The 22,909-nt window shown below is 36.8% G+C and overlaps 1 protein-coding gene across 6 annotated transcripts in view; it reads left to right on the plus strand.

Moving 5' to 3' along the window:
- Nucleotides 1-22,909, plus strand: part of PTPRM (protein tyrosine phosphatase receptor type M) — a 351,616-nt gene that overhangs the window by 165,783 nt on the left and 162,924 nt on the right. For 4 of the 6 annotated variants that reach the window (XM_029959310.1, XM_029959312.1, XM_029959313.1 and 1 more), the window contains exons 11-13: nucleotides 5,937-6,210; nucleotides 7,343-7,379; nucleotides 13,056-13,130. In XM_029959310.1, coding sequence (XP_029815170.1) covers nucleotides 5,937-6,210; nucleotides 7,343-7,379; nucleotides 13,056-13,130 — 386 coding nt within the window. The remainder of the gene's footprint in view (nucleotides 1-5,936; nucleotides 6,211-7,342; nucleotides 7,380-13,055; nucleotides 13,131-22,909) is intronic. The other 2 variants (XM_029959314.1, XM_025895935.2) reach the window with 1 other exon arrangement.

The following is a 22,909-nucleotide window of genomic DNA, read 5'->3' on the forward strand; positions in this document are numbered from 1 at the left end:
AGAGTAATTTCCCTCTTCCATTTCAAGATGTGATTTACATATAATTTCTAGTACTATAAAATTGTAAGTTATAGGATGAATTACAAGAATCTAGTGCAATATAAGGGCAGGAAGAAGTAGATCAAAATCTCCAATCTTAATTCATATAAATATGTTACGACTGTCTCAGACTCAACTGATGACAGAGATGAAGAGGAAGTTATGTTGCATATTGTATAGAAAAAAATTTCTGAAGATTATATTCTTTTCCAGAAGCAGTGTTAGGTAATAAACCTGCATCACACTTGATGAGCAAAGATGTATGAAGCTTTAGAAGCAAAACATTGACAAAACAATATATATTTTAAAAGAACTTATGTCTTAAATGGCAGTACCACAGACGAATTTTCAGGGTCTACAGAAGTATTGCTGAAACTGTGGGGACCCTATAGACTGTTATGGTTTGAGCAATTATGGACATAAACCTGAGATAACAGGGTGGGGTTTGGGTTTTTCAATTTACCTTTTATTGGAACTAGTATTTTAATAGAAGAATGCAGTAAAGTGATTTTAGCATACAGATAAATAGGATTATGAGAATGAGTAACTGAAATAATGGTCAAGTTGTAGATTAAAGGTCATTCTATTGTTTGAATCTGTTAGCATAAAACAAAGCAAGCATGCAAGTCAAGATACAGAAATAAATCTATAAAAAGTACGAGTTATATATATTTATAATAAAGCATGAGAATAAGAAGATACTTACTGCAATGAGCAGAAAACTTCAAATTAGGCTCAAGTGTCACCGTAACAGTCTGCAAAACAGTTTACACAGCTGACCAGGGCACTCTTAGTGGAGCTTAAGAGCTTCGCAGGCTTTGTACATTTCCTAGGGGAAAAAAACCACCTTTTTTCAAGGAAAATAAGAGAGAAGGTCTTGAAAAGTTTTTAGTTTTGAACAGTTGAAGCAGGCCAGAGGGAATAAGAAAGTTTCCTATTCTCATTTTACAGCTAGAGATCTGAGGCCCAAAATACTGAATTGACTGGCCTAGGATCACACACAGCAGTTGTATTAAGACTAGTAAATAACTTCAGATCGTCTTAGTCTATATTCAGTTCTTTCTGTAAAAGAAATTTTAAAAAATTCTCTATTGCTTCAGTTGTGTGAAGCATCAAGACTGTTTTAGAGAGACAAAATTTAACTGACATTTCAACTATTAAGTAATCAAGCTTGTTTTCCTTTTGCTTATGATTTGGAATTACTTTTGGTGGAGGTATAATTATAGATTCCTAAATTTCAAGAAATAAATGCGTAGATTGTACATGTTAAGGACTCCTCTATGAAGAATCTTGAAGTCCATGCTTGTATCCAATGGGTCCTCCTTGGAAAGTTTTTTTGTAACTTTGGATGAGACTTTGATTAATTAAAATTTGATTTACTGCATTCCAGTAACATGGAATAATTTCCAGATTCAGGAATTTACTGAAATCCATCCTTTTGTGTACTTCAGAATAGATATATGCTTAAATCTTCTTTTAAATTTTTTGAATGGTTTGGTTCATTTGTCTAAATATTCTGAGCATCTGTTATTACTGTGTTAACATGTTTTCTTCTTTCATGTCACTTTTTAACTCTGAAAAAAATAGTATATTTATCAGACATTGGCATACCATTTCAATTTAAGCAATCCAATTTTAATAAGTATTTTAGAAGCCTGCTATGTCTAATTTCTAACAAAACTTAAAGCTATTATAGTCAGATCTGTATCTCTGCGTAATCATTTACATTTGGAACTGGTTTGGAATTCTTAAAATAAAAAGTAGCTTAAATATTACATAATTTTTTTTCCTTTTCCCCTACACCATTTTAATCCTCAAATTTGAGATATTTGAATCCTAGGTTAAAAATAATTCCCATATGTTCCCTTCTCAAAGCAACAATAAATTTCAGTCAATATAAAAATAGAAATTGTATTTTTTTCCAAGGCATGGAAATTCTATAGTAGAACTGCATAATGTGAATTATACTTAAATTACATTTCTCTCCTTCAGAAAGATCAGTCTAAATTCTACCAATAGCCAATATGCTTTTGGCACCTTTCACTACACTGTAGATTTTCTTTTTTGGATTACAGATAGGAAAACGTTATTCTCTGAATTGCAGAGGTGTGGAAAAGGAATAATGCAACTTCAAACAAGCAGGAAATCTGACTAATACCTAAGAGGAATAATAGAATCTTGGTGCAGTGCTAGCTCAATTCACTAAGTTTGAATCCTTTTCAGAGGATGCAGTTCAGCTCCTACATATTAAAGAAAGCAATGTTAATAGTAAGAATTATAAAAAGCTTTTGGATTATAATTGTAATTGGGGTAATTTTTTAAAATTCATTAGCAAGATGATCTCATTTTTACAAATGTAAAAAGTATCACTCATAAAATTCTGTCAGGTTTCCATTGACCCAGGTGCTCATAATGTGTTCATTTACATGAGGGAAACAGCAGTGTGTGGAAATTGGCCAGCAGATAGGATTTAGTTATTTTTCATTAGCACTTGGACTTTGATGAAGGGGAACAGAAAAGAGCTGTTTGACCTTTCAGTGCTTAAATTATTAAAGAGCAAATAGATTTGAGGTCTAGATGCTTGCAAATCTAATTTGTCTGTGGAGTAAGGATTAAAAGACATTTTGAGTTTGAAATTGCTCCATTCAACTTACTTCTTTCTTTAAAGTATCTGAGAATGAATAGATGGCAGGCATTTAAAATGTATACAAAGAGTAGTGCATGTAGTATAACTAAACACAGATTTCCCACAGGAAAAGGAGCATTTTAATGACATATTTGTTTCTAAAGTATCTACAATCTTTAGCTTTATTCACTGAGTGAAAAATGAATAGAATCCTCGTTTCAGCCAGTACAGAAACAGATCATATTACCTCATCTGGTCTGAGGTCCCTTCTGTATTCAATCCTGGTACAATAGAAAGGTAACAGTGCTCTCCTAAGGTGGCAGCCAGGTAACTTAGCTTAGTATCCATCATGCTTTAGTGAAACTGAGGGATTCTTATATTTGCTGCAGTATTAGGCGAGTGTATCCAGCTTCACTGCCTTGCAAGAATAAATGTTTACATCACCTTCTACTTTTTTTTCCAATACTCCATTTAAATTCTCAATTGGTATTTATTGTAGATTCACTGTAAATTAGTAGTTAGAGGAGGCAACATGCTGTCTTCAAAGTAGTTTGGAATCCCAGTTCTAAGCAACTGTTTTTTCTAGAAAATTAATTTCTAAAATCATGTTAAATATTGATTTGGAAGAGAAAAACAAGATTGTGATATAGATATTTCATGACTAGTTTTTTTACAAATCAGTTCTCACAGGATCAAAGAAAGGTTGCTGTGTGTTGACCTTCATTTACTACTCAGCATGGAATTAATCAACTAATGAAAATCTTTCTGTTTGATATGAAGAATTCATTGCACAGAGCTGCAAAATGTACAGACAGTGGCCTTAAAGTGGACCCTCAAGACATTTCTCTGTCTCCCTGGCTGTACTAAATTTATGCATTGTTAGATTTCTGAGTGGAATTCAGTATCAGATTTAAACATTTAAGTTTAGGTGCCCACTTACAGATGTCTACATGTGAGCTGAGCGTTTAGTTATTATAGTCAGTGGAGCCTGGGAAGCAATTAAGTTGACCTAAAAGTAGACACCTTCTACCTGCTCAGTTCTTTAGGGTATGTAGATCTGTATATGTGTAGGTATCTTCATGAAGACAGTTAGATTTGAGTGTGTTAACATTAAACTAAAGCTCCACTGTGGTGAAAGTCTGCATCAGACAGAAGAAGAGGTATTTAAGCATTCTTAGTGTTAACTTTCTGGGCATTTTTTGTCAGCATAGAAGGCAGCATCTCCTCCTGCAGATGTTAGATCTCAAAATCATAGTTAACAGGGGCTGTGGCACTAAGTCTGGTAAAAAGACAGTGAGATGGAGAGATTTTCTGCCTGTTTGTGATATTAACTATGAAGACTCTGCAAACCCAGCATTGTGGTGTCAGAGAACCATAGAATGGTTTGCACTGGAAAGGACCTTTAAAGATCATCTAGTCTGACCCCCTGGTGTGGGCAGGGACACCTTCCACTAGACCACATTACTTAGTCCCATTGATGGGACATCATTCAAGCACACAGCATTATCTAAACATGCAAAGGCAGCTCCAGTGTAGGAGCAGTATGTTAGTCTGGTTGGGTGCTAAGTGAGTAAGGCTCGGGAGAGTGCAAAAGCTGGAGAGCTCTATGCTAGCACTCAAAGGAGCTTGAGTCTAGCACTGCCCCAGCAGGTGCAGGAGCTCACTAGTTGTGAGGTGGGTTGGTGACTGCACAAAGTCATCTCTTATTTCTAAACAAGATTTGCCTTTAGAAGGGGAATAGCCATAGCTGTGCAGTGATATGACTAAGCCAATAAGCCCTGTTGGGACAAGACTGAGACAGACATGCAGAGGCTCAGCCCAAGTGTCTCTGTACTTTGGGCAGAGTCTTCTGCCTCAAGCTGCACCAGGGGTGGTTTAGGTTGGACATAGGAAGAAATTCTTCACAGAAGGGGTGATTAGATATTGGAATGGGCTGCCCAGAAAGGTGATGGAGTCACTGTCCCTGGTGGTGTTTAAGGAAAGGCTGGACTGTTTAGGAAAAGGCTGGCTGTGGCACTCAGTGCCATGATCTAGTTGACATGGTGGTGTTTGATCATAGGTTGGACTCAATGAGCTCAGAAGTCTTTTCCAACCTAATTGAGTCTGTGATTCTATAAACACAATCCTCTACCTACAGATGATGGAATGGGAACATGTCAGAAGTCTGTGTGGATATTTCGTCTTTAAGAAACTTGACCTACCCAGAGATTGTACCTTTTCTGAACTATCGACTTCAAAGATCATAAATTGTTATTGGATTTGGATGATATGCAAAACTGTGGACACATTGCCACTTTAACATCAATTATCTAGACTAACTTGCTTACTGGGATTCAAGATTCCAGAAGACAAATACTGATTAAGAATCACTGGTCCCCAGTGAAGCAATAAACTTGCAAGCCAGTCCTCTTTGGAGACATGGACTTCCCACTTCGCAAATTTAAAAGCACCGACTCAGTCTTTTTCAGCAACTGCAAGGGTATAATGATTACAGTTTGCATATACAGCAGAAATTGCAATTTCTTTGTTCCTGCTTCAATGTCCATAGCACCTTTACAGTGGAGAGAGATGGACCATTCTCTCTGGGTCCCAGTACAGCGAAGACTGCAAGCGCAAACTGAATTGCTTTGCAGAATACAGAAACACTTAAAAATATGGTTATCTGTAGGAGTGTGTAAAAGTTATTCTCTGAGTGAGAATAACTTCCATCAAAAAGTGTTCTGTTCTTGCTCAGCAATAGTCAACATACTAGTGAAACTTTACTCTGTGTGTGCTTTTATAAATAGTTATAATGTCAACAGTTAAGCAAATGCTGTTCCCTGTGTCTTTGTAATTTATTTATTCATTTTTACTTAGTACTGATTTCATTTCATTTAGATAGGATAAAAAGGGTGGAGAATGGAATCTATAGCTTTATACTTATTTTGAAGAACAAAATAATATTTAATTCCACATTTTAGCACTAATTAAGCACACGTTTTCTGTACAAGAGGTTGAACAAGGAAATGTTCTGTCATCCATTGTATGAAAAGCTGTGGTGTGTATGGCTAATTTTGTTTTTCCAAAACAAACTGAATTTGTTTGCAAGTATATATCTATTCCAGAAATGTATACACCTCAATATCAAAATGACACTTTCTTCTTGCGTTCTTTGCTTTTAACAGTTCTTTTTTTCCCATAAATATTGTATTATGGTTTCAGAATGAATTGACTGCCCATGTCTTAAAATAACCAGTGTGTTTCTTTTGTTCTTTCCTCTTTACATTCTTAGTGTCTATCAAATAGTTGTTGAAGAAGAACGCCCACGGAGGACCAAAAAGACAACTGAAATCCTCAAGTGCTACCCAGTGCCCATTCATTTCCAGAATGCCTCACTCTTGAATTCCCAGTACTACTTTGCTGCGGAGATTCCAGCCAATGGTTTACAAGCTGCTCAACCTTTTACTATTGGTGATAACAAAACCTACAGTGGTTTCTGGAACACTCCTCTTCTTCCTCATAAGAGCTACAGCATCTATTTTCAAGCTGCTAGCAGAGCCAATGGGGTAAGTCTTGTGACAGGCGTGATTTTATTCAGTATTTGTGTGTAAATAAATGATTGGCACCAACTAGCAAGATTCCCAATTTAGTTGCTAATGAGAAAATGAAGTAACCGTGAAATTTAACGCAGAGTTTAAAAAATAGCGGTTTTCCTAACACAGCATTGCTTAATGATTAAAAGTTATAGGAAAGAGGAGGGGAAAACAGCACATTTTGTCAGTAGTGAGCAGGCAAAGTAGTATGTTAACATTCTGTCTTATTATCTAAAAGCTGTCCAGTGACCATGTTTGACTGGCGTTTTTTCTTCCTTTTTGTTTGTTTTTGGTTTTTTTTTACTTTGAACAAGAGAATGTTGTGATTTTTTTTTTAAGTTTAAGCCAAACTTGATTGTGGGTTTTAGCACATCTGTCTTGGCATGTCCAGTCCTATTACCTTAGTTTCTAATGCCTTGAACTCTCATTTTCTCGTTTGGTTGCCCTGATTGAATTAGAATCCACTTCTTTTGTCCCTTTCTCCAAACAGTAAAAGAAAAAGGGGTAGATGGAACTGAAAAGAAAAGTGTGTAAAAAGATCTTCACAGATCATGTTTCTTCTGACTAATTCTTCCTGGAATTGTTTTTCATTTCCTGGACAGACCTACTCAGAACCCTTCAACTCTTGATAAGCTTTGGCTGTCTGTGCTGACAGCCTGGAAATGTTTTCTGCCAGAAACCATAATGGTCCCTCTTTCACAGTGCACTGACAGTGCAGAAATGTGAAACACCATTGATTATTTTTTCTTTCCAAAATTGTCTCGCATGATGCCTCAAACTATACTATCTGTAAGAAAAAGAAAAATTTCTCAAAGTCATTACGTTACCAAAGTTAAAAGCTGAACACTTGCCTGTGCTGTTGTGAATATCTTTCACGTATTTTCTACTTTTAGAGGAATATTAAGTGAAATGTTTGTGTACCATACCCCAAGCAGTGTTTGTCCCTATTATGAACACACTTTGGAGTTACCTAATAAGCAGTTAAATATGTAATGAGGCACATTCTTCTCTGACATTTTGTCGGTACTTTTAAGAATAGAATCGTGGATGATTTTCTCTGCTTAGAAACACAAGGTGTGACCTTTTTCCTCTTTATTTGACACAGGAAACCAAAATCGACTGCGTCAGGGTAGCCACAAAAGGTATGTTCGTATTATGTCATGTATTCTGTACTTCAGCTTGCTGACCTTCTCCTCACATGGTCCTTGCAACCTTCCAGAAGAGTTTATATTGCTCAAAGGCATCACTAAACCTATTACAGAATTTTCAAAGAATCGTTTGCGTTTCTAGCTGGGATTTAGGAAATTTGTTTGTTTGTTTGTTTTAATAATAAATGCATTACTTATTTTTGAACACAGAGTTTTTAGAATATATTCTGTGGGTTTTTATATGATCTCACAATAAATATTTTGGACTTTAATATATATATAGTAGAGTTGTAAAGTTGCCAATTGCAGAGTGCATACTAGCTGCTTATCTGTCCATGGTGAAAAATTGCCCCTTATTCATAAGCAATTGTGTTATCTTAATTGCTTTATAAAAGAAAAGCGGAGAATACATGTTCTTCATTTTCATGGTACAGATCATCTATATTTATTTGACTGTCAGCACATGATACTACCATTTGTGAAATAAGTTTGTATAACTGGGACAGTGCTAGTTATAGTTTTTATCCCTAAACAAGGAAAGATAAACATAGTGCTGATCTGTTTATCCATGGGGTCTAGATCTGTCTGTGATTATCTTTGTAGTCTCACCTTTTTAGTACTTCTAGCTGGTGGCGACTTCAAAATTTGAAAGAGAAGTGATGGCGTAGTGCCATTATTTGGAGATTGTAATAGAGGAAAAGGGAAGAAGGTGCTGCTGTGAGTAGGAACAGGTAATATCACCTCGCAGTTTGGGCACCTGGCCAAGAGTATGTAACAAAAAATGCTTCCTCCCTATACCACTGTATCATACCACTGTATCTTGCAGGAGATCATGCTTGTCTCACTGACTATCCCTGATGCAACCGATCCCACTATGATTTCCTTTACATGCAGACTCCACAATTCCACCACCACCACTAAGTCTAAATGGGATGGATGAGAATGTCATTAGTTAAAAGTATCAGAAATGTTAGCGTGAAGTTGTTCCTGTTGAAAGGCTGGATCCTCCCTGATGTGACAAATACATTTTCATGCCTCTTTGAACGAATTCCTTTTTTTCAAGCCAAAGGAAGTAGTTGTAATTTTAATTTACCAACTGACTGTTTACTAAAGCATAGAAAATACCTGAACTAAAACCCAATATAATATAGATGAGAGATTAATTCCAGATTCAAGTGAAATCCTATGTTGTTATTTTTGAGTAGTTTTAGAGATACCAGGAGTGGACTTCGTTGCCTCAGAAATCACAGTAGGTGATTAGAGGAATGGATTTTAAATTATTTGAAGATTTGTATTCATAATCACTAATGGATGTTCAACTATTCAAATTACTTAACTGACTGAAAATTCTTACTCTCTCATTTGAGAAGCGAGGGTAACTTCGTGGATTGGAATAGCTCCCATAGCAACAAGCTACTTTGAGCTAACCCATTCGGCAGTGGAGGTGTAAGAAATGCAGCTTTTATTTTAAACAGATCTCCCTACATTTCTGTTTTGAAAGCACGTTTCATAATCTTTTGTAATACCTTTGCAAAGCCTGTAAAATAATGGGAGAGGTTGTTGTGAGGACTTTGAAACCAGGTCCCTGGTGCAAAACTGTCTTGGGGGGCTTCTGTAAAGCACTGATTTCCCTGCTCATCAACTGAATGTTTATATTGTATTTTTAATCTGTATTAATAAAAAAAATTAAATGGAGACCATGACATATTTTTTTCATGGCCAGTCTTCGCGAACAAAGATCTGGAAAAGGTCTCCACCCACATTCGTTACAAGCGCGCTGGTGATACAGGGCTTTGCAAATGCGGGTAAGGCCTTCGAGCCTGCGCGATGGATTTTTTAGGTGAGACACAGTGTGCGCTGAACTGAACCCACCCTTTAATCCTGAGGTTCGTCTGCCGGGGCCGAGCGAGCTTGGACAGTGGCAGTGAGGTTCTCAGGACGTAGGTTTGTTTAGAGTGACCTTCTCTTAGATGGATGGCCTTACAGGGCTGAACAAGCTCCATCTGCCCGGGTTTAGAGTTGTCCTTCTCTTCTGTGTGTTCTGGGGCTCCCCTCTCATCTCCCACGATGGCACTTTCCGCACAGGCGAAGCTCCCATTCTCTCGCTCCTTTCCGCGCCCGGGGCTGGGCCCCAGTGCCCGGGGCCAGGCCGCGCCACACGCGTCCAGGGCCAGCCCGGGCCCGCACTGCCCATGACATATTTTAATATGTTATTAATAATACCTATGTGGGCAGATGTGTTTTCCCTTTAGATCTAACAGAAATACTTAGGAGAAAAGCAGAATTCTGTGCCCTCTTTGGACTTCCCACATTTGGACTAGAAAAAGATAGTGAAAATGCTTTATGTCTGTAGGTCAGAGGTCACCACACCTGCATCAGAACAAGACAGAAGATTGTCTTCTCCCATTCACCTCTCTTTCTCTCCCCCCGCCACCCAAACAGCTAAGTGCAGCATTCATATTGTCTGTTACCCAGTAAGCAAATGCTGCTCTGATGGCTTTCTGTGTCAGATTTCTTACAGACTTGCACCATTTTCCACCCAGCTTTGTGACTACAGTGTAGCTAGTAGACAGTAAGCTACTTAAGCTCTATGTGCTTGTTATGTCCCTCTATATATGCACTGTAGTGCTTCTTACAAATAAGATTGTGAATGCTCTCCAGTGCAACATCTGGTTTTCATATATTAGTAGCATTTCTGAAAGGTTTATGTTCTGGGCTTCTCTTATCTTCAGAAGTTCAAGTCTGATGGTTTTTAAAGCTAGAGGAAGTGCTTTAGGCCATTCATGTATAAAACTGGTGAAATCTTCTTTTAAATGAAGGTCTGATCCTGAAATTATCTACAGCCTTGTGTAGGCCATTGGAATTAGTAGGTGTGCTCTAAAATTTAATACGAATGTTGAAAATCTTAAGCTTTTAGGCCTTAATCAAATCAGTTATGTACCTAGTTTGGAGCACAAAAGAATAATCTTACTGACTACATTGCAACTATTCTGTCTTGAAGTAGATATGTAACTAGACATATCCAGTATTTTACTGGATAAAGGCCTGTGCCATAAAATATGAGCTGCAAAATAAACATGGTAGTGTAGCTAACTGTGTGCTTTTTTCTTGAAGTTTTCTGCAATTCCATTCCTGTGGAATTTGATGATTGCACCAAGTGCATTGGCAGCCCTTCCTGAGATCAAGGTCACCTAAGACAACCTCAGAACTGCTCCACTGAGCCAGCTGAGATTGGCCAAGCCACCTCGTTGTCTGTACTAAGGATATGTGGTTAGCCTGTTTGAAGTCTGCCCTCAGGACCAATATGGCAGTTCAGAACATGTCATGAGCATAACTGTATCACTTGCTAGCTGTATTTCCTTTAATTTTCTCACCTCCAGATAATAAAGTTGTTGGTGCCCTTAAGACCTTCATAAGATCATTGAGATTCAGTTTTATCACTGAGTCGTGCAGTGTTCATCCTATGGCCCACCACACACTTTTTCTTTTGTTAAAATAAAAATGAATAAGTGTAGTACAGAGGTAGAGTGGTTTTACCCTAGATCCAGAAGAACTGTTCTGTACCCTGAGTACACTTTTCCCTCAAGTTGATGTCAACAGAAATAATGCATCTGGTTTACTGTGAAGCACACGCTCAACTGGTGGCGTTAAACCATGTTGCTGTATCAGAGACAAAGTGCACCAGACATCAATTATCATATTGACAGGCTTCTTAGAAGAGTACAGCCTATCTCTAAAAAAGTACAGCTTAATTCTACTGGATCAAATGCATGCCTAGGGTCAGTAGCTAGATAATACTTTCTCATTCCATCAAGTATATTTTAAGCAATCTCAATTTGTACCCTTTTAAAAAATGCTCTTGTTTTATGACCATTACATCTTTGCAAATGAAACCTCTGTTAAATGTGTTCTTTTAGAGATCATATAAAAATCCTAATTGCAATGACTGCAAGTGTAATGTAGGATGAGAATATTGGGATTTGTAGAGCTGAAAGTTCTCCTTCTGCTTCTGCTTAAGTCAAAGGAAACCTTTGCCACTGACTTTGTTAGGAGAAGGATCAGACAGCATATTCTTGTGATGTGGAGTCTCCTGATCTTAGTTTTCTATAGAGAAAGGCATTTAGGACCTTTGAGACTATTTGGTGTATATACAAATGTGGAGACTGCAGAGTTTCCACTCCCATTATTTTTGACAAGATAATTAAACAAACAAACAAACAAAAATCAGGAAGAGCTTTTTGTACCAGTGGTAATAAAGGTTGTCATATATTGCTTGAAATATGGCTTTCATATACCTACTCTTTTTTCGAGCTAAATGACTGTAAAATCTCAGCAGACAAAGTTAAAAACATTCCAAAACTCCTCCAAGTTTATTAATATCAACTTTGGGGTGGTTTGTGATTTATATTAAGACTGTATTTCCTGATATGACTTACAACACTGTCTGGATAGAAACATCTTGGTTATCTCCTAGGAATCCAGTTCTCAAGAGGGAGACATCATTGTTCTAATTTTGCAATATTGGAAGCCTTTCATTAATTATGAGAGAGAAAAGGATATTATAATATTTTAAATCTAATAGCAACAGTACTCTAGAAGCTACTATCAACACTGCATTTCAGTGTTGCAGAGGGATATTTCAAAATATTATGCAGCAGCAGTTTTGAGTTTAATTGTCTGCAGATGGTAGATGATCTATTTTCCTCACTCGTTGCCACATTTCTAATAGCACCCAGGCTGTTCTATGTAAATGAGTGATCTTTCATATAATTTTGTCCTTAATTTTCCAATATTTTTTCTTTGCATCATTCTCCAGCTGCATCATGTTGGATCTGACCTTTTAATTTTTTTTATATTCCTTAATATATATGTATCACAGTGTGCTTAACCATTTAGAGGCAATCATAGAACTGCTGGAAAATGAACAAATAACAGATTTTATTAGTGTGAGCCATGGTAATAGTTATCTGTAGCAAACAGTGATTGTTACAGCTCTATCAGAAAAGTCTGAATACTTCAGACACATAAACAGTTCAGGGTTTTCAGCTTTTTCTTGTCTTAGTGGTAAAACTCAGGCCTCAGACAATTACATACACACCTAATTAAAAGCTTGCCACCTCTAAGTGGTCATTCTCTGTGTGCTGAATGTTAAGTATATGTGTAGTGTGTGCACTTTCTGAACAACAACCCAAGTGGGTATAGGAAAAATTAATCTTAACTAGCTCAAAAATACTTTACATAAAAATTATCTTTAAAAAATTGTAGGAAAAATGTACTATTCTGAAATAGGAAAATAAAAAGTGAAACTAGTACAAGTTACCTGGAGAAATTCATACTAGAGTAATCTAGTAATAAGCAGTTAGCTTTCACTTGGAAAGCCCAGCACTATGACTAGCAGACTCAAAGAGTCTCCAGTTTTCTCAAATGCATTTTATGTAAATAATGTGCTTTGAGTCCTCTTCCTTAATGAAAGTCACATAAAAAAGCTTATTAATTTGCAGAATAACCAAACTAACAACTGAAGATGAAAACTTGTGGGAATTTTTTTGTTTTTATTTGTAAGAAGTTCAGACAATTAACTACTGACCAAGATTCTTCTTGCTGGCATAGCTTCAGTCTGGCTTTTTTTTCCCTCATGCATGCTGACCTGGAAATCTTCCTTTGCCTTAGCTGCGATAATCGTGACTCAGCTTACAACACCATACATTCGCATCGCCCCTGCTGCAGGCGACGACCAACTAACAGGTCAGATGTTCAAGTATAGACAAGTCATCATGCGCATTTTGTCTCATTTTCTTTGGCTCCCTTTCCCTGACAGTTTCTTCTTTGTCTGCTCATAAACAGTTTTCTATGTTAAAAGTTTCTTTTCGTTTACAAATTTTTCCTCAGCTCCATTGAATAAAATGGTTCGCTTGGCACCAAGACTTACACACACATCCCTGTACGTACAACTCCGCTGCATGTGCCCATTGTGTGTGTGACCTGTGGAATGTTCCTTTAAGCCTGATGTTGTAAAGAGATCTAGTCTTACTCCATCCAGAAATTAAATGACAGTTTGAATATAGATATATATCTGTGTACCTGTTTATTTTTTTCTGTGTAGTTAGATCAAGACACTAGAATTTCTAAAGAATTTAGGCTCAAGAGTTATGTGCAAGTTAAGATAAAGATCTAGTATTAGTGGATTAGGAGTTTTTTCTGTGTGATGTTGGGAAGATCATATTTTCTGGCAACATTTCAATATGGAAGAAATTAAAATAAATAAAATAGATTCCTTTTTAATTATGTCACACATGAGTTCTAGAATTAAAATAAAATAAACTAGCATGTGACATACGAGAATGAACAATACTTAAGGATTTAAAATCTAATTGTCAAAGTAAACTCAATACGCAAGGGAAACCATTATTAGCCTGTATGTGACTTGAAGGATGATTCAGAATATACCAGGAAATCTTTGTAAACTTGGGAAAAATATTCATTTTTTCAGAAAATAAACACATGCATAAAACTTTTCAGGGATTTGCAAATGTTTTTATTTTCAAACAGAAGCCAAGAGCATTAAAAACTCTAGAATCTGAGGTGAATGTAATGAAATGTGTAACAGGGGAAGTTAGACCTAGTCCATCAGCATTTAGCATCTGAGAAAATAATTGCCTTTTTCAAGAATGCTGGCATAGTTCCTCTGGAAACTCGTGTATGTTGCTACTGGGGTGTCTAGGAGATCAGGACGAGTTCAGATGCCTAGCATCTGGATACTACTGTAGTCAATAAGAGGCAGTTAAATGATTCAGCTTAAGAGGATTAGTGGCATGTCTGCTGTAGCTTTTAATTCGGGAGTATGTAGTATCATAACAAAGTTGACTGATCCATAATGCCTTAGTTGCCTCATCAATCAAGACAGAATTGTTGCATGTATATTTGTATTATGTAATAACATAGGAACTAACCAGAATAACATATTTGGATGATGCCAGGAAGTACTAGCTTGCTCTTGTTAGAGCTGCTGTGTCAGAAGCTGTGTCCACATACATTACTGTACCTCAATTTTAATTTTTTACTTGACAATTTGAATAAAGCAATGAAGAGACAAGATCTCTTCCATATTCTTGAACTTCAACAAGTTTGATTTCTTCATCACAGGGTTCAGATGAGCTTATGTATTTTACCATGTGGAGAATGAAATATTTTTCTTCTTCCGTTTTGTTGTTTTATTTCTTTCAATGCAAAACTGGGTAGCTGTAGGAAACACTGGAGATGTACCTGTTCCACAAGAAGGAGATGGCTAGCATAGTTAACAGTGAGAGATATAGCTAGCATAGGATAGCTGGCAAAGTATTTATTTGGTTGTTTTGGTCAGTGGTGGCTTTGGCAGTCTGTGACTTTTGCTCACTTTTTATTAAAAATAAGAAAAAAACAGAAGTTCTACTAGAATTTAATTTTATAGTGAAAAAGAAAGTATCAGATGATACCTGTGAACAGCATTTATGGCTATCCATGAAATGTATTAGAAAGCCTTTGAAATCCCCATGATTTCCCACCCCATTTTCATGTTTGAAAGACTGTGTGCTCGAAAGGAAAGAAGCATCTTCCTCCTTTTCCTTTGCCACAGCTGCAATAAGGACTGAAGAAACCTCACCCAGCCCACATTGTTGTCCCATAACAGCAACAAGGCAGGCTTTTCAGCTTCAGGGCTGTACAGCAGTAATGGGATCTGCAGTATCCATGAGAAACCCAAAGGTTTTCTAGAAGGAGGTTTACAGAAGCTGAACTGCACATAAGGGAGCAGGGAGCGATGCACATTCTCCCCACATTTTTCTCCTACAAATTCCAAGACTGTGGAAAGGATCTGCTTTATGCAGAAAGGATAGGATTGTTGCTAACTCTAGTTACCACAAGCCCTACAGCTGTAACTGTTAGATAGTATCACTTAGCATTATCTGTTCAGTGCCTTTTCCTCATTTCTTTGCTTAGAATCAAAGTAATTACATTTGAGATCAAGAAATTACTTTTGTCTTTTAGCATTTGAGAAGATACATAACTGGCAGTGGGGAGGTCAAAGTTGGCATTTTCAGGTTTTTTTAGGTGGGAAGTTGATGTTTCTTGCATAATGAAAATTTAAAATCTTGGCTGCATTCCTGAATATCGTTACTAATTTTGAAAGGTCTTCCTCTTCAGAAATATCATGATAATACAGCTCAGCTTTCAAGCCAATTCTTCTTGCACTCATTTCCTCCACCCTCATCATCAACTTGTCTCTTAAGGATGCAGTTTATAAACAATGCATTATTAATTTCTGTTTGTCTGTCCTTTCTCTTTCCTTTTTCATATAAAAATAATATGTCTTCCATTTATAGGATTACCTGCTAGTTGCCCTAAATATCTTGACAGCCACCCATTGCTTTGCTACAGCCTTTGCAGCCTGTAGCAAATGGAACTTTTCCTTGCAGGTGCACTTAAATACTTACAATGTAGTTGTCCTGGAGTTACAGCATAAGATAACATGCTTAAAGGCAGCTGTGTGATTTTTACTCTTACAAGCCAAAATAGGAAAATTAGTGTTGTTACTATTAGTGAATACATTATTATCACTGATTCAATAACTTAGTAACTAAGGAATTCAAATTTGGGGGATAGTGTTTAGCTTTCAGTGTTATCCTTTCAAAAAGCAACTGACTTGAAATCCGCTCAATTGATCCTGTCCTCTAACAGACAGGGAGAATATCAAACTGTCTAACACCTGTCAGACAGGAAAAAACACTGTATACATGAAGCATAATAGTCCTCATGATACTGTCTCCATGTTTTCATAAACAAATATGGTTTAACAGTACAGTTGAAATCATGTAGGAGGTTATCCAAAAGCTTATCACATGCATATGTCACTGTATGATTTTAACTTTAAAGTTGAATAACGAAACCATGTTTTTGAGAAAGGCTGAAGTCCTTTGCAGTTTGCTTCACTGTTTTGTAAGAGACACTTCATGTAATAGGTTTAAATTGGCCATATTTGGTATTCACTTGGCCCTCATGTATTTTGTCTGCATTCTGATAAAATAGCATGCTTGGAATTATGATTAGGGTGTTCATTCTTTCACACATTTTCTTAATTGTTGAAATATGTCTGAGCTACTTATATTTAAATTAAAGTATTTCCATTTGTGATTTAGTGGAGCAGCCAGTACTCTACTAGATATTATTAAGACTGATTTCTACAGAATGCCCTTTTTACTACTCATTGTTAATTGTACATGCAGCTGGAAGAGAGAGTTCTGTATTGTACAGTCTTCGTAGATTAAATTCATGGTACAAATCAGATGCAACAAGATATGTCAGAAGTTTTGTAGAATAACTGATACTTAAGAATTAGGAAGATTTTTTTTTAACAGATAGTGGCAAAAGCTTAAAACTTAAATAATTTTTACCCTGCAAACTTTAAGGTCTAAATGAGAAGCATATCTTATAAACATGTTAAAGGCAGTGATAAAATAATCCCAGTTGACTTATTCTCCCTTATGAAGTTAGCAACATAATTAAATATACAGATTTCTTTAGATGTGTATTCAATATATAGCAAGATTTATTGCTGTATTCTGGGTCAGATTCTGTTCTCGGTCATTTCACTGTAAAAGTGAAAAAAATTAACTGAAATCATTGATTGATTAAATCACAACGTCATGGAATTTTTTTACGTCAAGGAATTTACTCCGGGTTTATACTGTATTATTGAAAACACAATTTGTTTATTGACACAAGACCCAACAGCATGAATTTGAGAAGGAGCGTTTTGCTATTTACGTGTTTTGTTGTACTTTACAGTGCATCTGAGGTATAACAACATGGGCTGGACAGGCACTAACATTCATTTTTCCTCCATCCTGAACCATGTAACATTGATTTATATGTATTCTAATATGCTGAAACTTAAAGTACTATTTTGGGTAATGTAGAACCCACTGTTTCCTAGTTGAGAATACAGTGGTGTCTGTAATAACAAAGCTATGTGCAGATGTGTCAGTCTGCAGGTTGAATACGCCATTTTAGGAGTTTATTCTTCTCTTATACTTTTGAACAACATTTATATCAGTGGGAGTTGTGGATAATTATCCAGCGGAGAATGAACACCTGTGTGCTGTAGTGTCAAAGCCATATTACAATGCTGTGACAAGGCCAAGTGACAAGGAAAGCAGAATGAGAATGGATCTGACTCTCCAAAGTGAAATTCAAAGCCTGTTTTTATGTGGTGGTTGCAATGATTGTTGTACCGGTTGTTCAAGGATTCTGGTCCTCTTGCTCAGCTGGGCAGAATGCAAAACAAGGAAATGTTAATACTTTCTGCAGCACTGGCTGAATGCATTTCAATGGGCTGGAGTGTCACTTGTGATTTATTGCCCATTTCTGTTCTTTTATGTGTTACATTTGTCATTTTTGCAGTGACAGTTTCATGTATAAAACAGTATAGTTACAAGAAAATGTTAAGAGGATACAGGAGTGCCACGGGAGCTGCTGTTTCCTTTTCTCCTTTTTTTTTCCCCCTAGTACATTACAGAGTCAAATGTCAGGTCTTCTGTAAGACAGTGCAGTCAGAGCATCTAAGATTTTAAGCATAAGTACATTTTCCACAGAGCACCTGTAGAAGAGCTCAAGTTAATAAGACCTAAGAGCTCCCAAAAATAATGCTGATAACAATTCACAAATGGTGAAATAACCCATAATATAAATACAAGCCCTTTCCAGCTGCAGAGAGTAGAGAACCTGAGCTGATTAGAAGTCAGTTACCAGTGGGATTCTATTAGTGATGTTAAGTACTCCACTTCATGTTTTACAGTAATAATAATTCCTTTAAGGTTTTCTGAAAATGAATTAACAGCCTGACTTTTGAATGCATTCCAAGTAACTACAGAAAAGCCAGAGGCTCTGAACAGGGCTTCAGGACCTCCTCCCATTCGGCTTCTCTTACTCTGAACAGGTAGGGTTGGAGACAGTGGGACCTTTGCAACTCTCCTTCGTAAGTAGGGGAGTAGAGAAGATAAAGTGCAATGGGTCATATCCACGGTTTTACTCTGGCCATTGGTGCTTATGGTTGGCCAAGAAGGTATGGGTTCTCCAGCTACCCTGGCACTTTATCACCAGAGCCAGTGGTGTTACAGACCTGGGATAGGAATAATTGGAGAAGATCACGTGACCTAGAAGAAAGTATCAGTCTTTTCTTACCCTTTAGGAAGGACAAGTAGCCTAATTAGGTATGTTTTGCATTGAAGCAACGTTTTTTCTTTGAGTCAGATTAGTTAAAAAGTTGGTTGCCACAGAGGTTATAGTCAGTCATTGCAGCAATTGTGTTATGTCCCTCAAGTACAAAACCAGTTTGGAAATTTGAGCATTCCAGTCTGTAGCTGAGAGAAAAATATGATTTCAAGTATCAGTGTCTAATATCTCTTTCATTAAGAGAGTGAGCTGAATCTAACTTAGACCACTAAAGATGGGTCTGTATGGTTCATCCTAGCTTGAAAAATAATCTATTTTCTTAGTAATGTGTAATCTTAATGTCAGGATATCTCTGAGGCTGTTTGAGGTTGGGCTGGGGAGAAAGGCCACTTTCCTTAATCTCATTACAGAGGATGGAAACACAAAACTCAGTCATGAGAGTAACACTGTGAATGAAATCACCAGGATAAATTATTAACAAACTGAAGGAATCTCTGCCGTCTGGATAGTACTAGTACTGTTCAGTATCACACCTAACCCAAAATATTTCAACACCAGCATGTACAGAGAAGCAAAAAACAGAAAACGAAGGAAAAATATCAGTAGGTAATTTTGGAGCGTGGCTGTGTGTCATATATTGTGTTATTTCATTTCTGTATTAAAAAAACTATGCCTCTGATTTTTACATTCGAAGCAGAACATGTTTTGCATGTACCACAATGAAAAATTAAGGAGATATAAGGGAAAAGAGGAAAACTCAGAGATATAATAAGTAACTAAAAAACTCCTGTGAATTTCACTGTTTCCCATCTGTAGTTATTGACTGTATTCATAAAATGCTAAACAGTTAGAATTCTAATTCCAAATAAAATGTCAGACCACTTGTGAGTAAAATAATCTGTAGTTCTTAGAAACTGCAAATCTGATATTTGTATCACTGGAGAGTTTTAAGAAATGTGTAATGCAATATTACGTAGATTACCTCTGTGTTAATGTATGGATGAACATTCAAATGTGTTACAGTTAAATAGAGTAGCGCAGTAAAGAGGAGAGTAGTACTGCCAACTTTAATCAAGAGTTACATAACATACTACCTTTGGCAAAATAATGTTTCAGCGATTCACTCAATTTAGATTCCTTGAAATAACTGAAATCTTAATAAATATCTAAGCTACACTTGTCTGCTGAACACAGTGCAAGCCTTGACTGTAGTTATTGGTGGGTTCTAAACACCTTCTTCCTCAGACAATATATTGAAAATGTCCTTTTCTGCAGTAATGGGAGTTTGACTGCAAGAACTGATGATTTTAGAGCTCTGGGAAATGCATTCAAGTATATCTGTGCATTTCCAAGTCTTTATTTTTCCAAATATGGAATTTTCCTTTCCTTCTCTTAATCTGATTTTCTGTTACTGCTGACCACTAAGAAGTTTTTGTTTATGTAGCAAACTCCCATGCAAATGAAACTTGAATCACAGTTTTGCATAAAAGTGAACAGAAGTTGATGTCTTATATGGTTTCAAGCTGTCAAGAGGGGAAATAAGTATTTTCAGGTTCTCTTTCATCTTTTGAGTTCATATCAGAAACACAAAGGGAAAGGGAGGAAGAATGGTAAATTGTCATTGTTCAGAAGCAAATGAAGTATTCTTTAAACTTTTTTGTAGCAAAATAGTTGCACTTTTTAGTGTGCTGTCATTGAATTAGACCACTTCTGGTTATGAGTAAATGTGTCAATAACTAAAAGTGAAAAGAACTGATGATAAAAATGACTGTTTAAGGCATTCTTAATAAAATAGGGCAGATGAAGGTTTTCCTTTAACCCCTAAAACCTACAGGAAATATATGAGAAATGAAACGTAAATCAGTGAAAACTTTTCAGGGGAGGTCTAGTCTATTCTTGTCCCCATACTAGAATATTAGTGCATTCAACATTGTTGCACTCTGGACAGGTTTTTTTATTGGCAATACTGTAAACGGTTCTGAAATGTGAACAAAAGAGCTGGTACACTGTATCGGCACAAAGACAGATTTAGAATTCTGTGGAATTATTTTTCCTTTGTTGCGCCAATTCCCCTTTCCAGTTCCTCTAGCCAACCTTCCTGCCCAAAAACAGTGTTGGCTCTGAAAAGCTTTAAAAGAAAAAAAGTTTGTGTCTTTTTTTCCTGTTTTTTTTTAATTTATCACAAATGTATTTTCATATATTTCTTCATGTGTCATTATATATATAGTTCCATTTATTTTTGAGTAGAATGGACTGTGTTATGCTTTCTTCCAAGAAAATACGTAGATAGTGAGTAATGATAGGTAAATTCCTAGAGTGTGATTGTCTTTGAAGGATTTCTGAAGAACCCTTCATAAGGGTTACAGAGTGAAGGGAGGGTGGTAGTGGAAATCACCAGGAATGTCAGCCTCATCTATGAGCCAACGGCAGCACAGGCCAAAAAATCCTTGGATGTACATACCTTCCCTGGGGATTCCTATACTGCATCGTCCTTCTGCCCCCATCCTCCTAATGGCAAAGTAACCATGCCTTCACTGACTTTCCATTGGGAACTGTTCATTAGTGTTCTACTTAAGTTCTCAGTTGGTAGCAAGATCAGAAGAGGGTACCTCACTCCACTACTCCACTACTTCCTACCCATAGCTTCAGGTTACTTTATTCCCATGCTGGATGTGATCCCTTGCATTCATGAATGGAAAATAAAACAGCTGTGTTTGTCCAGGCTAAGAACATTTAGTTCTGTAGCTGAGTTTCACCCTGAGTAGATCAGCTCCAGAAACATTACTGTGATCTGGCTTCATGTCTTCCCTGCTTGGTGAAGGCCAACTGAGTATTAGAAAACAATATTTTACCTCCCCTAAAGAGGACGGAGTCCTCTTCAGGCTTCATATCCACACCTTTTCAGTTTCCAGAAGATAGCTGAAATAAACTTTCAGTGATGCCTGATACTTCTTGACACATCTCAATATACTTTCAGGTGTAGATCTGGTGTTAAAAGCAGGAGGTCTCCTTAGGCAAATGTCCTTGGTGTGGGTGATGATAAATAGTCCCCTGCTTCTATAGGGATGGCCTGAAAGTGATGCTGACTTGCTTAAAAAATGCATTGTGTATGGACAGGATCAGTCTTGACTGACTGCTTTCAATTGCTCAGAGCTTTGAGAGTTACTCTTCTACTCTGAGTACTGTTTGAGATTATGTAGAGAACCATAAAATCAAATATTTTAGGTCTAAAGGCTCCCCTTGTTGGATATTATACCTCTATGACTTCTTGTTCACAGAAGTCAGCTTTGTAGGATGCAGTTGCACTTCCAGTGGCTGCAAGTGGGACCTCTTTCACACAGCATCAGCTGGTAACAAGCCCTATATTTCAAAGTACTGTGACACCTGAAGTTTCAGCCCTTGCTGGTGCCTCTTTCTCAGACCTCCTCATCCTTATTCAGAATGAAACCTACGTGTATACAGCTAATTTGATTCAAGTATGTTCTCATTACTCCTCAGTCAACCTTGGTCAGAAATTTGTGTCTTATGACATCATATTGACCTTTGTTGTGTTTAGGTAGTCAGAGAGTAGTTTGGTAAAGTTTGACCCGTTTTCTTCTCTCCATATTAGTCAGGAGGATTTTATCTTTCACTTCAGTGGTGAGGTCTGTCTTTCAGATATGCTGCCATGACTTTTTCCTTTGTTGACATAGAAATCTGTGATGGGCACCATTGTGGCTACTTCTTTGGCCACACATAGTGCGTACTTATAAATATGTAACAACCAGTTTTTGCTCAAAAAATATTCTAAAGTGTGTGGGAGTACCCTTTAGGGGTATTTGAAAGCTTAAGGTTCCAAAGACTTTATATTTTTTTCCTTAGTAAATTATTTATTTCCAAGAAGGACATGCACCGGGTCTGTATATTTGACACTTGTTACTAATTTCTGGTTGTGGTGTAGCTACTGAGTAATCTTTAAACATCCCTTAATGATGTCGGTGCTATTAAAGTCTGAGGGCTTACACTTTTTTCCAGAATGAATGAGGGCTTCCAACTCCTTGAGTGCCTACTAGAGAGGAAAATTTTTATGAATTTTAATTACTTAAATTTCTTTGATTAAAAGAAAAGAGAAGAGTTAGCAGAAAGGTTGGTGGTTTTGTTATAAAGGAGCAAATGAGCTGTTTATCAAGACTTGCTTGCTTTTAAGTCTTTTTTTAAAAAACACAGTCTCCAGAAAAATCCAGTCTAAAGTCTGGATTAAAATCCTTTTAAAAAATGTGTCAAATGTGACATATGTGTAAAAGTGGAAACTTTATTTGTTTTAAGCATAGTTTGTAAAG

Source organism: Manacus vitellinus, unplaced genomic scaffold (genome assembly GCF_001715985.3).
Source record: "Manacus vitellinus isolate BGI_N305 unplaced genomic scaffold, ASM171598v3 scaffold_1_pilon, whole genome shotgun sequence".
Classification (NCBI taxonomy): Eukaryota; Metazoa; Chordata; class Aves; order Passeriformes; family Pipridae; genus Manacus; species Manacus vitellinus.